Here is a 14,941-nt window from a genome sequence, read left to right as displayed (position 1 = left end):
CAGCAGTAAGCTGTGGGAGTGGAGAAAGAAGATGTATTGTGTGTTTAGAAGTACATTACATCAGTGCAGCCAGAGCTGATCCCTGCATGAGGCCACCCAAAAAGTATTATTTTTTATTTTTTTTACCTGATATCTGTTGTGCAGTTGGATTACAGAACAAAGAAGAAACTTCACTCTTCTGTCCACTTATCTGCGCCGATCTGCTTTCCTGTCATCTCCAGTCTCCTCCAGGATGAAATGGGTCTCCTTACCTTTAGTGTTCGCTCAGAATCATTATTATTATTATTATTATTATTATTGTTATTATTATTATTATTATTATTATTATTTTAAAATCCACCTTTTACTGGATCTCATTAGATTGAGTTTATCTACCTCACGTCATGGCTGTATCGAGTGTTCATAGTGCAGTATAACAGGCAGCTGTTTGGCATGGCACCCGTTTATCTGCTGTGAAAAAATATATATTTTGACGATAACAGCAGCTGGTGATAAATGTAACTTTCCCAAAAGCAAGCAGTCATTTTCCGTGAATTATTAACAAGTGGGTTTTTTGCTTTCGTTTGGTAACCCAACACCAGTATTGTCAGCTATGCATCCGAAGGGTCGATGAATCACTCATAGTTTCTCATTAGTAACACATGGCGGACTTGAACACATTTGGTTTCAAGCAGGCTGTTTTATACTGTTTCAATGTGACATCAAAAGATGGAAAAGTTGGTAAAAAAAAAAAAAGTTCAACTTTTTTATTCCAGGGATCAAATGTCATTGTGACACACAAAAGCATCTTGGCTAGTAGGGAATTTTATAATTTATGTTATTTCCTGTCATGCAGGAAGGTGACCGCGTCCTGAATTTGTGGAGGGGAAGCAACATTTGAAATCTGTCCGTCTGTTGACAAAAAAACCCTTGAAGGGAATTTGTGCACTCAACACAGAGGTTTTAGGAGCTGACACACTTAACCATGAGTGTTACTGATGGATGACTCCCAGAATGATCTGCTTCTTCATTTTGACTTTGACTGATGGCGGCTATAAAATATCACCCATACTCCCCGCTGTGGTTTTATTACAAAAATCACAAGTACCATAGATATACTTTTTGGATATAGTTCTTGGCTGAATCATCTGGAATTATCAATGAAATACGATTTGTTTTTCTTACCTCCCCCAAGGCGGTATTCATCACCGTTGTTAACGTGACTTGAACTATTTCACTTTGTAGAGGTGCGATGCATGGACCAATAGAGACGCCATTTAATTTTCCATCCGTAGCGCTTGTCTACATTATCACGGGTGAACTGGCACTAATCCCAGCTGACTTTGCTCAATTGAAGTGGTAGACACCTTGAACTGGTCACCGGCCAATCACAGGGTACATATAGACAACATTTTACGCTCACATTCATATCCATGGCCAATTTCGAGCCTTCAGCAGACCAAACATGGATGTGTTTGGAATTCTACTCCGAGATACATATGTCTGCGATCAAGATACATAAGGCACTTTTGAGACTGCTTCGAAAAGCAACCACCACTCTTAGACAAGAATATGATGCGTTTGTTCGTTATTCTAACTCCTTCTTTTCTCTTCGCGCTCTGTCGTGTCAGGTTTGTCCACGGCCAAGAGGAAATTTGCAGGCTCTCTCAACGACTTTAAATTCCAATGCATCGGGGACGCCGAGACGGATGATGAGATATGCATAGGTGAGCTCGCAGATGTGAAATGTATTCAATATGATATATTATAATTGTACAGGTCTTGCACGATTAAGTAGAGCTTCAATTATGTTGCTAGTTCAATTCAAAACTACTGCGATGGCATATTTAATGATTTTTTTAAGTATAGAATATTAATTATAGCTTACAGCTAACAAAATTTTGTGTTTTACATAAGAAATAAACAAAATAATTTTTAATGTAGAAAGTTAGAAATTGTACTTCTTAAAGGTATTTATTTTATAGTAGCAAGTTTAATTAATCCCAGTTAATAGACAATATTGCTCGCACACATGCATTAGAGTTAACCGATCACATTTGAACTCTGTTGCAAACCAAAACAGCAGACCCACCAAAGTCCATAACAACCAGAAGAAGATGAAGCGATTAAGAGCTCATTTGTGAAATATTAAAAATCTATTCATGCGTCCCTTTTCCTTGCCGCTTGTCCTCATTAAGGTTGTGGTTAAGCTGCAGCCTGTCCCAGCTGAATTTAAATGAGTGGCAAGGTACACCCTCAACTGGTCGCCAGACAATTGCTGGACATGTATAGACAACCGTTCACGGTTCACATATTCATCATTATTTTCCCTGTAAAAGTGATTGACCGCTCTATTGTACAGGTGTACCTAATGTTTTGGTCAGTGAGTGTGCATACAGCACAAGGCGTTGGTTTATGATGACATCACTTTGTCATTGTGTAATCGTGCTGCTAAAGAGGTTCATTGTGCACTGTGTGGTCAGTCCATTTGGAGCCTGTTGGTCATGTGATTTACAGCAGATGTATCAGTGCTGTACTCTTGTTACCAAGTGCCATTATACACAAGTGAAAGATGTACCCTGGGTTTAGCTCATATTATGCCCTAAATGATCATATATACAACATGCAAACACAGTCAACTTGCACTTTATATGGTTCACTCTGATAAAACACACAAAACATCCGGCGAAACATGCTGAGTCGGACCCAACCCTGACATGAAAGTCAGTGCTATTGTTTTGTATGGAGAATTGCACCATTACTCATTCCATGAACTCACCAAGGTCTCTTATGGTGTCTGTGGAAACATATAAGCAACAGTTACCACACCCTTTGTGTGGGAGTGAGTGTATTTGTGTGTGTCCATGCACATCCCACCCACTGCTGTTGTTTGACCATCTCCGGCTATCTTGCCTGAACAGCTTGCTGGGCTGCACTTTTTTCTTTCTTGAATATTATCACATGTACAGTGAATGAAAAGATGTCCACACACCCCTGTTCAAATGGCTTTTATACTTTTAATCGACAAGAACAACTGGAACAACAACACCCTCCCTACAGTGAAGCCTGGTGGTAGCAGCATTATGCTTTGTGGCTATTTTTCTTTAAATGCGACTGGGGGCCTTATGTCAAGGTGTAGGGAATTATGAACTTTTCCAAGTACCAGTTAGCATTAGCACAAAAATTTCAGGCTTTTGCAAGAATGCAAAAACACAACAGGAAAAAAGCCTACTGGAACAGCTAAACATCAGTACTTAAATTATGGCAGATGTTTGCTGAATGTGATGATGTTAATTCTGAACACAGTCACGTAACCTGTTAGAAGAGAGCGTGCTCACTTGTACAATGACAAAATCTCAGATGTTTATTTTTAGATTTGTGAAAAAATATATATTGAGTTTCTTTGGGTTATAGGTCCCATTCATGGTGGATATGAATAATTTGAAGGAATTTCTTTGTTCTAATTTTTTTTAATGCCCCTGAATATCCTGTTATCATAACCAAAAGTGCGAGAAGTGATTTCAGTTTCCACAAACTCCAATGCTCTGTAGTTCAATTTCAGCTTCATTTCACTTAAAAGAAAACCTAAAAGGGAAACAAATGGAAATGGAAGAAGTGCTTCCAAGTTAAAACCCACATGAAAAACCCACTCAAAAATCTGCAGTGCCAACCAAGTATATTTTCCTTTCAATTTCTCACTATTACTTTGTGATTGATCGAGTGACCAAGCAACGAGCTGTATTAAAAAGGTTGCCTTCATTTTAATGCATTCCAAACTCCTGATGCTTTGTACTTGGATGAAACATTAAAGGCAAATGCTGCAACAAACTGTTGCGTTTCTCTGCTGCCTCATGGCTTTTAATGGAATCTGTTCAAGGTCCAAGGGGAGAAATGGCCCACCTTTCTCCCTGCTACCTTCTGCATGTGCTCTAATTTTCCACAATTTTCCTCCCAAGCCAAGTCTCTTCAGGAATTTGCAGCTGTGCTCCAAAACCTGGAGGATGAGAGGACACGGATGGTAAGTTGTCTGCTATACATTTAATCAGTAACGTTTAGTCTATAACACTGTTGATATATGTGTACTCATCAGTTTGCTTTTTCGCTATGCTCAGATTGAAAATGCCAATGATGTGCTCATTATGCCTCTGGAGAGGTTCAGGAAAGAGCAGATCAGTGCAGCTAAGGTAAGCCTGCGAGTCACCAAGAACTTGTACAACACACTCTTACTTTTACAAGTACATCCGTCACATTCTTCCATTAATCAATAAAGAGCCTTTTAGAGAGCTGGCCTGACATCCGCTTTGCTAACATTGTTATGTAATAATGGCAGTAGCTCGCTCTCCGAGGCCTAGCGACTGGTTTCAAAAGTTGTTGGTATAAGGCCAGTATACATGAACACATGCAAAATGGAGGAGGGGTGCAACATTTCTAATGAAGAGAAATGTAGTAGACAAGACGCTTTCGGAGTTGCTTGAGAGTCCCTGTAGAGATGGACAACCCTTTCAAAATGAAATTTAACTCAACTTTTCATTATAAAATGATTTAAATTTGAATTCACTAAAATATAATAATTTAGAAGTATGCTTTTGTTTAAATAAGATAAAAAATCATTTTATTATTTAATTGACAAATTTGCTTTCAATTACACAATTGGGTCATGTTGTTAAATTTGTTTCAAACAACTTTTTCCGAATTCATCATGTATTTTTATTTCTACATTGAAAGAAATTTCATCTAAATGAATAGATTAATTTACAATACAAATTCATATTTTTTTTAATTGTTCAAAAAACACATTTATAATTTTTTAAATTGCTAATTTGATGCCTAATTAAATGGACATAACTTAATGAATTACAAAATGTAATGTATTTTTTCCAATGACATTAAACTTGTTCCTCAAATATTCTCTTTATAAATTGATACAAACTTTAATGCAAGAAATGCTTTTATTTACGACTCAAACTTGTCTATTTATTTAGAAATGAGAAAAAATACATATAATTAAATGTTTGGTGCATTTGATTCAAGTTCAGTATAAAAAAATGTAATAATGAATTACAAAACTTAAAGCATGTTTTCAAAATGATGAAATTAGTTTAGAGTTTCTATTTCTAATTTGATGACACATCCGGCGTACGGTAATTAAATTCCTTGATGTGTGTATATAAACTATGTATGTTAAATTACATAACACTAGTTAGTTACTAGTTTATCAACCATTGCATTTATTTTCCATGTTATGAAATGTATTTAATCTCCTGATGTGGACAACTTTATGTTTCGCACAAATGATTTTTTTTTTTTTTTTTTTTACAGCTCTTGTCTTAGATATTGGAGGTGTGTCTAATGTTTCGCTCATTCAATGTTACCGGCAACACTCATCACGACCGTTTTAGTCTCCAGGCATCCATATACAAACAAGCATGACATTTAATCCTCCAGCTGTATAAGCATTCATTTATTACCCCTCCTAAATTACACGCACCTACCTTATACAACATTCCTAGTTTTTAATCATGCTTGTAACACACATCTAGAACACAAATAAGATGCCTGTGGTCTCAATCAAAGCATCACAACATAACCTGTTTGGGAGATTAAATAACACTGACATAATAACCCAGAATAATTCCATGAACAGGGAGTAGGGTGTTTGCATATTTAGGCGTGGGGGCTGCCTTGTGGCATCTTGTCACCCTGAATATACTGTACATCACTGTGTCCCCGTTTACAGACATTTGACGTAATTTACAGTGACAATTAGCTGGTTCGTTAGGCACTCGTGCAGAAACATTCAAGTGCCTTGACTTAACCACGTTAATTCATTCCTTAACCATGCTCGTAACTGAAAACGTCACAAATCATCTTTCGTCATGGAAATGAATCCATTCCAACCCCACAAAAAACAGCAATCATTTTTAAAAAATAAAATAACAGCATGCTACAGTTTTGTGCTGTATTTTCACGACCATATAAAAATTAAAAGGCTCTGCCTCAGTTAAGGGTGCTATTTCTGTATTTAACACATACAAAAGGCTCACCGTATTATCGGGCGCAGGCATGGTAAAACATAAGCTATCTTAAAACATGCATGCTGGCATATGTTTTTAAAAAGGCAGCGGGAGCAAAATTTTGTTTAGTTGTACTTTACTTACATCTAAAAGTATTTAACACGTCAGGCTCACTCTTGGTCATTGTTAGTCAGTCTTCAGAAATTATGCGAAAAGCTCGAACAATCGGGCTAAAAGCCACGTTAGCCCAAGCATCCGCAATACATTCACAAATTGTGGCGCAATGCCCCGTGTATGTTGGAGAAAATTGAAGACTTTTAAGTGCACCTTATAGTTGTGAAAATATGGCACATCATAAACATAGAGTAATAACAAATTAATAGAATGTAAAGCATTAAACAGTTTGTGCATTATGATATCAAGATTGTTGACTATTGACATTGTTCTCTTGATTTATGGATCATGGCCACTAGTTAGCAGTGTAATACAGACATTCATAATAAAAGTAAGAAGCCTAAACTGCAGTAACATTAATCGGTTTTCGCGGAGGATGAATGATATATGCGCATGTTTATTGTCATATTGTCTGACTACATGCGCTGCTGCACCGCTGGTGTCCAAATATCTGTTACTTCATGGGTTCTAACTACTGCAACATTGAGCCTAATTTCATGAGCCAGTCTGACGGCGTTTTGCATTGTGTGTTAGCATTAACTAGCAGACTTTATAAATTATGTGGTTTGATTACATATTACCTCATACTCTATTGAATATATTGGTTATCTGTGGCCTTATATATGGCAAATCCCCACCACGCTCCACCCCCAACACACACTCACACACACGTTCATTAGCTATGTGACCCAGAGGAGTCACCACAGGGGTTCCTCAAATATGGCTGGACACATCTCCCCCTTTGGCAGCAGGTCACGGATTGATTGCAACATGGCGGGCAGATTAAGGAGCGACCGCACGTAATCTCGGTGGTGAGGCCACCGTGAGCGCTAATCCCAGTTTAGCCTTGAAAGGAGTGACATCTTTGCCCGGCACACGCCTCTCACCTTGGCCTTAGGTCTTGCCCACTTGGCAAAGCTTCTGCAGGAAGCACATTGGTTGATGGAGACTCTTTTTAAAACACGCTGGGCTTTTTTGTCGTAGGGTATTTGGAGCAGGACTCTGGTCAAGGTTATTTTATGGTGAAATACAGGCAATGCAAAGAACCAAGCAGTCTATTGTTAAGATTTATATCCACAGTTTTTTTCGATGTGATGAAAAATTGAGTACTGTTCAACATTCACATGTTTCACACCCACCCTTGATTTTGTCAACCGTGTATACTTGATTGGACTTCAGTGAACGGCAATCTGGGAAAATAGTGCCCTCTGCTGGGCGATTTAGGAAGTGCTTGTCGAAATTGTTTTTTTTTTTTTTTTGCCCAACGATTTAGGGCAAACTTTTTACTCGTAGTACCACCTCCCAAAAAATACTTGACATTCCAAATATCACTGTCCTGACAAATGTTAAAATACAGTTGCAGTGAGGATTTGGGTGTTCATGAAAAAACAACAACAACAACAAAAAACAAACAGGATAGAGGTTTTGTTCCTAAAAAAATATCTTTAATATTATTGCAAGAGACTGTGTTATGCTCAGGATGAATAATAATACTCCCTTTATATATAGGAAATATAAAAACTGTATTTTTGTAATTATTCAATTAAAATGTATCACATATTAAAGTTCAATACATATATTATTTAAATTATAAAATTGTGCTTAAAAAATAAATACAGCTGAACTGTACATACCAAACTGGATTAAAAAAACATACTTGAAATGTTTATTCCACTGGAACATGTTTGACTTGAATGATTTTCAAGTCTACCACTAAAGGGAGGTTGTGTACCACACTTTGAGAAACACTAATAAGAGTGTTTTTTGTTGTTTTTAGTCTGCTGTTGTTATAGTGATTGCTTCCATAGCGAGTAGGAGTCCTTGTTGTTTGAGGAGCATTCCTCAAACCCAGCTGTTGACTAATCCTAGGACACTTGTTGGAAAATCTGGTCGAGGAAATACCTGTGCCATGAACAAGGAATTGTTTTATTACTTTTACTGTGCGTTGCCCTGTTTTGGAATTTACAAGAAGTCGGAAAAGATGATGGTCTTGGATATTGTATGGGCTGAGCCACCAAAAGATTTGACATTAAGAAATACCATGGTGGAGAAGTGGTTCTCGGTTCAGCCTCACAGTTGAAAAATCACATCTTGAATCCGTATTCAAATGACATGCATGTTAGGTTTATTTAAGACTTTTAACCGTCCATAAGTGTGAATGTACCCCAACTGCTTGCAAAAATCACTCGGCATTTCCTCCAAGCTCCCTTGACCTTGAACGGGATTAAGCGCTATATAGTAACTCGATGGATGTGTCTCTTCTGATAAACATTTAAATGCTTAACAGACAACAGCACATGCACAGCCACGTCATTTAATGACAGATGGATTCATGAAACAGCCCATTATTTAACAGACAGCTGTGTTCCCCTGAGGAGCGCAAACTAGACTAAATCATATCACAGTCACTCCAAATTGACATTATACGTAAGAGTGGAGCTGCCAATGTGGAGTAAAAACATTTAAATATATATTTATATTAAATGAATAAAATAAAGATAAATATCTTCTTCGTCTTCTGTTCAAAAGTACTCGCTAGTACGCACAAAATTAGTCTGTTAAAAATATATTGAATAAAAATCGTGCACTGCAGACAATATTCAAATCAATAAACTATGTTTCAATGTTTACTGAATTTCTTTATATATATATCTATCTATATATATAGATAGATATATATCATGGGAAAAATTCTGCGTTTGTAGCATTTAGCCTACAGCTACATTCCAACGTACTCACAAATGATGGGACTTAGTTGCGACTATGTACTTGCGGGTACGTGTGAACGTATTTGCCAGTCAAAAATATTTTTCTTTTCCATGCTTCCATAACATTATGCTTTTCCTCTGCAGTGCAAAAACAACTTGTCCGCTTTGCCTACCTGGCCACGGCATTCTGCACAATTGCGCATCCAAACAAATAATAATGCTAATTTTTTAAACCAAAGACTCAGCAGGCTTGAGACTTATTGTGAAAAAAACTTCGATTTGTACTTTATCTGTCCAAAACCATGTCAACATGTTTTTCCCCCACAGGAAGCCAAGAAAAAGTACGACAAAGAAACAGAGAAGTATTGTGCAGTACTAGAGAAGCACCAGAGTCTCTCGGCAAAGAAGAAAGAGTCGCACCTGCATGAGGCAAGTCTTGTTTTTGTTTTTTTTAATTCTGTAATGTGTCATAATTCATGTGTGGCATCTGTCATTTTATTTTCGTTCTCTGCAGGCGGACAACCAGGTAGATAACGTGCGGCAGCATTTCTATGAAGTTTCTTTGGAGTATGTCTTCAAAGTGCAGGAGGTCCAAGAGAGGAAGATGTTTGACTTTGTGGAGCCTGTAAGATTCCTCTCTGAATTTTTTTATGTCCACGTTGGAATCCTGTGGTCGCCAGACACTTGATTAGGTACACTATCTCATGTGTTCAATATGTTTGCTCCCTCAGCTGCTGGCCTTCCTACAAGGCCTATTCACCTACTATCACCACGGTTACGAGCTGGCAAAGGACTTCAACCACTTCAAGACGGACCTTACGATCAGCATACAAAATGTAAGATCGTCTGTGTATGATAGAGTTGATCAGATTTGGTTACTGTTCTTTTTTTTTCCTTTTCATGGCATCCCTTTTTTCTTTCCTTTCACCCATTATTTTCCTTTTTCCCACCTTTCCTTTATTTTTAAACTTTGTCTGTTTTTTAATCCTTTTTTTCCCCATTCATTTCCTTTTCTTTCCCCCTTTATTTTAAAATTCTTTTTCTTTTCTTCCCCTTTGCCCTGACATTTTTTACCTTCATTTTTTGCATCTTTGCCCCTGTTTTTCTTTACTTCCCCCTGTTTCTTTTCCATTTTTTATGTTTATTGTATTATATTATATTAATAATCATTGAATTTGAAGAAATATGTAATTCACACCCTCCTTTTTTATTTTATTTTTTTAATATTATTATTATTTCTTTTATTCCTGATGTGCTCCTCTTCTTCACTATTCAGTATCTGTCCAATGAAACAGACACAGTTTTTGGCATCGAACTTGTAGAATTGATTTTTCTTTTCTTTTTCCACCTATTTTCCTTTCTTTTTATCTTTATTTTTTCATCCTTTCCCTCTTTTTCTTTTCAGTTTTTCCCATTCTTGTTTAATTTCTTTTACAATGCCATTGATGATATTATTCCTGAGTATTGAGTTGGGTTTCCTTTTTCTTTTCCTTCCCCCTGTTTCTTTTGCATGTTTTATATCGTTATTGTATGATATCATATTGTTGAGTATGGAATTGAAAGTTTGTATGCCCCCCACCCCCTTCACATTTCACAATTTGATGTTTTTTCATTTAAAAGATTGAAAGACACTCTCAAATGCTCCAGTAAAGCACTGTCGTTGCAGAAGTGACTTCAAGCACGAGCTTGAACTGCTCAGAGTTCATCTCACTCTTTGTGCACAGACGCGGAATCGTTTCGAGAGCACAAGGTCCGAGGTGGAGAGTCTGATGAGGAAGATGAAGGAGAATCCACATGAGCACAAGAGCATCAGCCAGCACACCATGGAGGGATACCTGTATGTGCAGGAGAAGCGTATGTAACGACACACACAAACACAAACAAGTTTGATTGCTGCGGTCAAGACATCAAAGCAGTTTTTACTCCAATTCGACATGTTGAACTCAATGTATCCATCCTTCCACCTATACGTACATAGTATAGTTGTGCAAACAAGCAAATCATACAAAGGGAACAAACAAGCAAAACATGCTGTGTTTTTCATTTTTCACACAAATGTTGATACATGTTGATTGAATAACTTGATGGTAAACAGTAATGTTTTGTTTTTGACTTTTTCCTCAGGATCCTTTGTGTCTACTTGGGTGAAGTACTACTGCACATACCACAGGGAGCCAAAGCGAGTCACCATGGTCCTATTTGACCCCAAATCCGGGGGCAAAACAGTGAGTAACGCCACTTTATCGGCCTGATTTTTCTGCGGTTTGCTCGATTGTGATGGCGCAGCGCCACTGCAGCTATGTCAAGTTCTGACTCATCCAACGTGGTATTTTGGTAACGCACAGTCATACCTGTTGAGACCCATTAAAAGAAATAGTGTTATCTTCACATAACCACAGAAATACTGTACGTACGGAAGCAACATGACTCCCAACTGTGGCTTTCGCCTACACACCGGATGAGCCACAGCTGATACAAGTTCAGGCCTGACCTCTGGGGAAACATCTACCGATACTCGTTTTGTACAAGTGGTGGAGAAAACAAGTGAAAGCGTTGCCTGTTCAAGCCAAGAGTTGTCCAGGTCACTTTGTAAAGGACTCTGAAATGGATCCTGGCATTAAGTGGTAGCATTTGAGTTGTTAGAGAGTCGGGAAGATGCCTCTATGTGTGTGTATGTGTGGTGAATAATTGGATACGAAGATTGTGATGTGAAGTGTGACACTTGACGCTAGCTTGTTCCAGCATGTTTTGTTGAAAGCAATTGTCACTTCTTAACATCACATATCTAATTGCCTGATTTAAGAATTTCCTTGTCATGCTCCACTTATAAACAAAATACATCTAAAAAAAAAAAAAAAAAAGTGGAGAAAGACAAAGACCAAAAATAGCCAACACCAACGAATATAAAAAGCGTACAAATGAATAGAATTCAATGTTACAATAAAGTACAGTCAGGAAACTCTTCTTATGTTTCTATTGAATTAAAATAGAGCACTTCCATGTATTTCAATGGTTGCTCTAAATAGAGCAAAAGTGAGAAAAACATGTTCCATCATCTGCAATCTGACATGTGAATGCATAACACAGGAAGTATAAAGGGGTCAGGGAATTTCCACACACGGACGCACCCTCCTCGCATGTGAATGATAAAAACACATTGTCCCTTGTCAGCGTTAAGTCATGTTGCCATTCATGTTCGTTTTTTTGTGACAGCTTTAATTTAGGTTGATGTGCATAAAATAGTATGAATTGAATTGCACATTTGTCTTTAGCAGATTTGGGAACTAAAGCGGGGTGCGTGAATATGTTTTACAATTTTTAAGATCATAATCACTTTTTAAAATGTGAAAGACCCCACACATGAGGAAAAAAAATGGCATGTTTTTTTTCAAACCATCTTTTTACAGATATTATGTTGTATACAAACCATTCAGATACAATTTAAAGAGATGTGCAAAAGAAAACAAATGAAGTACTGTGTCGTGAATACATTTTTCTTAAAGCACCACATTTTTTTTGTGTCTTGTGTGTGTCAGGGCGAAGAAGAGAGCTTCATCCTCAAATCCTGCACCAGGAGAAAAACAGACTCGATTGAAAAAAGATTTTGCTTTGATGTGGAGGCTGTTGACAGGTGAGATTAAAGGCCTCAAAATTTCCTTTTCGACAAACCTAGTTGCAGCTAACATACTGTACACAAGGGGGAGCTACTACTCTAAATTTTGACATGCCAAGTGAGTGAGTTGTGGACTGTCATGCTGGTGTAAATCATTGATATTTACAAGATCTGTAATATGGAAAGTGTATTCAATTTATTTGTACTGGTCAAATATTTTCTTTTCTTCTATTCTTTATGTTCAGGTCGGGAATGATCACGATGCAGGCTTTGTCAGAGGAAGACCGCCGGTTGTGGATGGAGGCCATGGATGGGAGAGAGCCGGTACGTTGTCACGGTTACCATTAGGCCCTGTTACACGACAACAAGATGCAGGGGTACTGAAGGTTCAGGACAGAATGCAGACCAAACTCCCTAGTGGCTGGAAAGGGAGATCATTTATTCAACTACAAATGGGGCGGCGGCATCTATTAGGGCATCGGCCTTTATTTATACAATCAAGCAGACAGTTGGAATAATGCTCAACAAATGTTGCCAGTGTATTACGTCAGGTGAAACTGAAGCTTCAAAAGGAAAGAGCACTATTCTGTAACATGACCATGGATGCATGCAACATGGGGCCATCACATCTCATGAATAGAGAAAGACAGTTTAAAGATGAAAAAAAAAAAAAAAGACGATTCTTAAAATGATCTCTAAGGTACCCAGGCAGCGACAATCGGTGTGCTCCCTCTCACGTTAATATGGGAGCAGCGGTGTTCTTAGGCAACGGGAAAGTTTATTGTAGGACTGGCTGACTCCAAAATAAAATGCGTTACAGAAATACAGCCGAGATGTGATCGAGGCATGGACTACGTTTTTTAAGGTGCTTCAGCGGTCAGCTACCTCTAAAAATTGCCAATCCAATTGAAGATTCAACTTCAACACTGTTGCTTTCGCATACTGTATCAAATTCATTTACACCACAAACATGCAACCTAGTTTCTATGCGTCCAATGAGTAGAAATGAAAGGGTCTGAAATAGACTAACACGTTGAAACAGAAAGAACTATCGGTAAGCTGCATCGCTTCCCAGAACGCAAAATTACGGAAAGACCCCAGGTCAAGAGTCCACTGGAACGCTAATCTTAAAATGCAGCATTCACGCTTGTCCTTGATAGCGTACATGGATGAAGTTTTCACAATGTTCACGTCGGCCTCGTGCGTTAGTAAGTGCTGCTGTTTTGGTGGGCGACCTCGTTCAAATGGGCTGATTGTGTGAAAAGATGGACATTAAAAGTGTCTTTTTATTTGAGCAAATACAGTCAGGTTTTATTTTTTTGGGAGGAAATGTGAATTAAATTCAGACATAGGTAAATGCACATATACACGACAGCTACGATACTACTACTTCTGCAGCTTGATACTACGCGTTGAGGTGTGCACGCAGGATCTTGAGCTTTCTGTTCCCACGGCAACTGAAATCAAGAACTGCGAGCTACATAGTTGACATTTATTTATGATCCATTAGTTACATTTGTGGAGTACAATTCAAAGCCTCAGAAGTAGAAAGAAAATAACTAATGGGCCGCACTGGTACATCCGGCATCCAATAGATTACTTGTTTTTTTAATCTATGTTCTATTTTTAGGTGTACAATCTCAACAAGGACAACCAGACGGAAGGCAGTAAGTTGCTATAGTGACTTTTCCTCAGGAAAATGAATTATGGATTGATCTTATTATTTAGTTGGTTTTCTATGTATAATTCAGTCGCTTTAAAATGCATTCAAGACTACAATTAGCCGTACTTTGACCATATTTTGAGTCAGAGTGAATTTTTGTTTTGACTTGTAGCTGGAAATGACATGAAAGACACTGTAAAAAGTTGTATTATAAATATTAAATAATCATCATTTCACAATTATTTGCTCCCAAATTTGTTAAAATGCATGCTAATGGTAACTTGATGAGGAACACAAAGAATAATTTTGGTCATAAAACATCTTGTGAAAAATGCGGAAAAAAATAAACAACACAAATCATATCTTTTATTGCATTATTAACAATAACATTCACTGGACATATTAGGATTCATGACTGTACAATATGATTGCATACAATCCAACAGCCGAGCTAAAATAAATGCCTTTATTGCTTTATCATCTTTGTGAAAGCAGCGTTTTATTTTAAATAGAGCTTCTGAATTACAGATTTGCTCATGTGCCTAAATGCAACCAGCAAAAATGCAGTTTGTATTTTATTGAATGTTTTTCACTAATCCTCTTCTCTCCCCTTCCCGCTCTCATTGTCTTTATCAGTGGCCCAGCTTGATGTGATTGGGTTCAATGTGATGAAAAAATTCATTTATGCAGTGGAGACTCGAGGTAGAGTGGAACCTGTTGCTGTAAACTTGTTGCACATCACAGAACATGCTCCTAGTTTGGATTTTTATGTATTCTAATTATTTTACAC

The 14,941-nt window shown here is 37.6% G+C and overlaps 1 protein-coding gene across 1 annotated transcript in view; it reads left to right on the top strand.

Annotated features, from left to right (window-relative positions):
- The window catches only part of LOC148319820 (rho GTPase-activating protein 26-like), a 62,489-nt gene that overhangs the window by 32,403 nt on the left and 15,145 nt on the right, over window positions 1-14,941 (top strand). Inside the window, exons 3-14 of the mRNA XM_088279355.1 lie at window positions 1,611-1,706; window positions 3,936-3,997; window positions 4,092-4,163; window positions 9,203-9,304; window positions 9,390-9,500; window positions 9,607-9,711; window positions 10,600-10,729; window positions 11,000-11,100; window positions 12,412-12,506; window positions 12,734-12,812; window positions 14,119-14,155; window positions 14,788-14,853. Coding sequence (XP_088135481.1) covers window positions 1,611-1,706; window positions 3,936-3,997; window positions 4,092-4,163; window positions 9,203-9,304; window positions 9,390-9,500; window positions 9,607-9,711; window positions 10,600-10,729; window positions 11,000-11,100; window positions 12,412-12,506; window positions 12,734-12,812; window positions 14,119-14,155; window positions 14,788-14,853 — 1,056 coding nt within the window. The remainder of the gene's footprint in view (window positions 1-1,610; window positions 1,707-3,935; window positions 3,998-4,091; window positions 4,164-9,202; window positions 9,305-9,389; window positions 9,501-9,606; window positions 9,712-10,599; window positions 10,730-10,999; window positions 11,101-12,411; window positions 12,507-12,733; window positions 12,813-14,118; window positions 14,156-14,787; window positions 14,854-14,941) is intronic.

This window comes from Idiotropiscis lumnitzeri, chromosome 17, assembly GCF_059441095.1.
Source record: "Idiotropiscis lumnitzeri isolate Australia: NSW breed Sydney's pygmy pipehorse chromosome 17, RoL_Ilum_1.0, whole genome shotgun sequence".
Lineage (NCBI taxonomy): Eukaryota > Metazoa > Chordata > Actinopteri > Syngnathiformes > Syngnathidae > Idiotropiscis > Idiotropiscis lumnitzeri.
The sequence above is the reverse complement of the archived record's forward strand: the minus strand, read 5'-3'. Positions and strand labels throughout refer to the sequence as shown.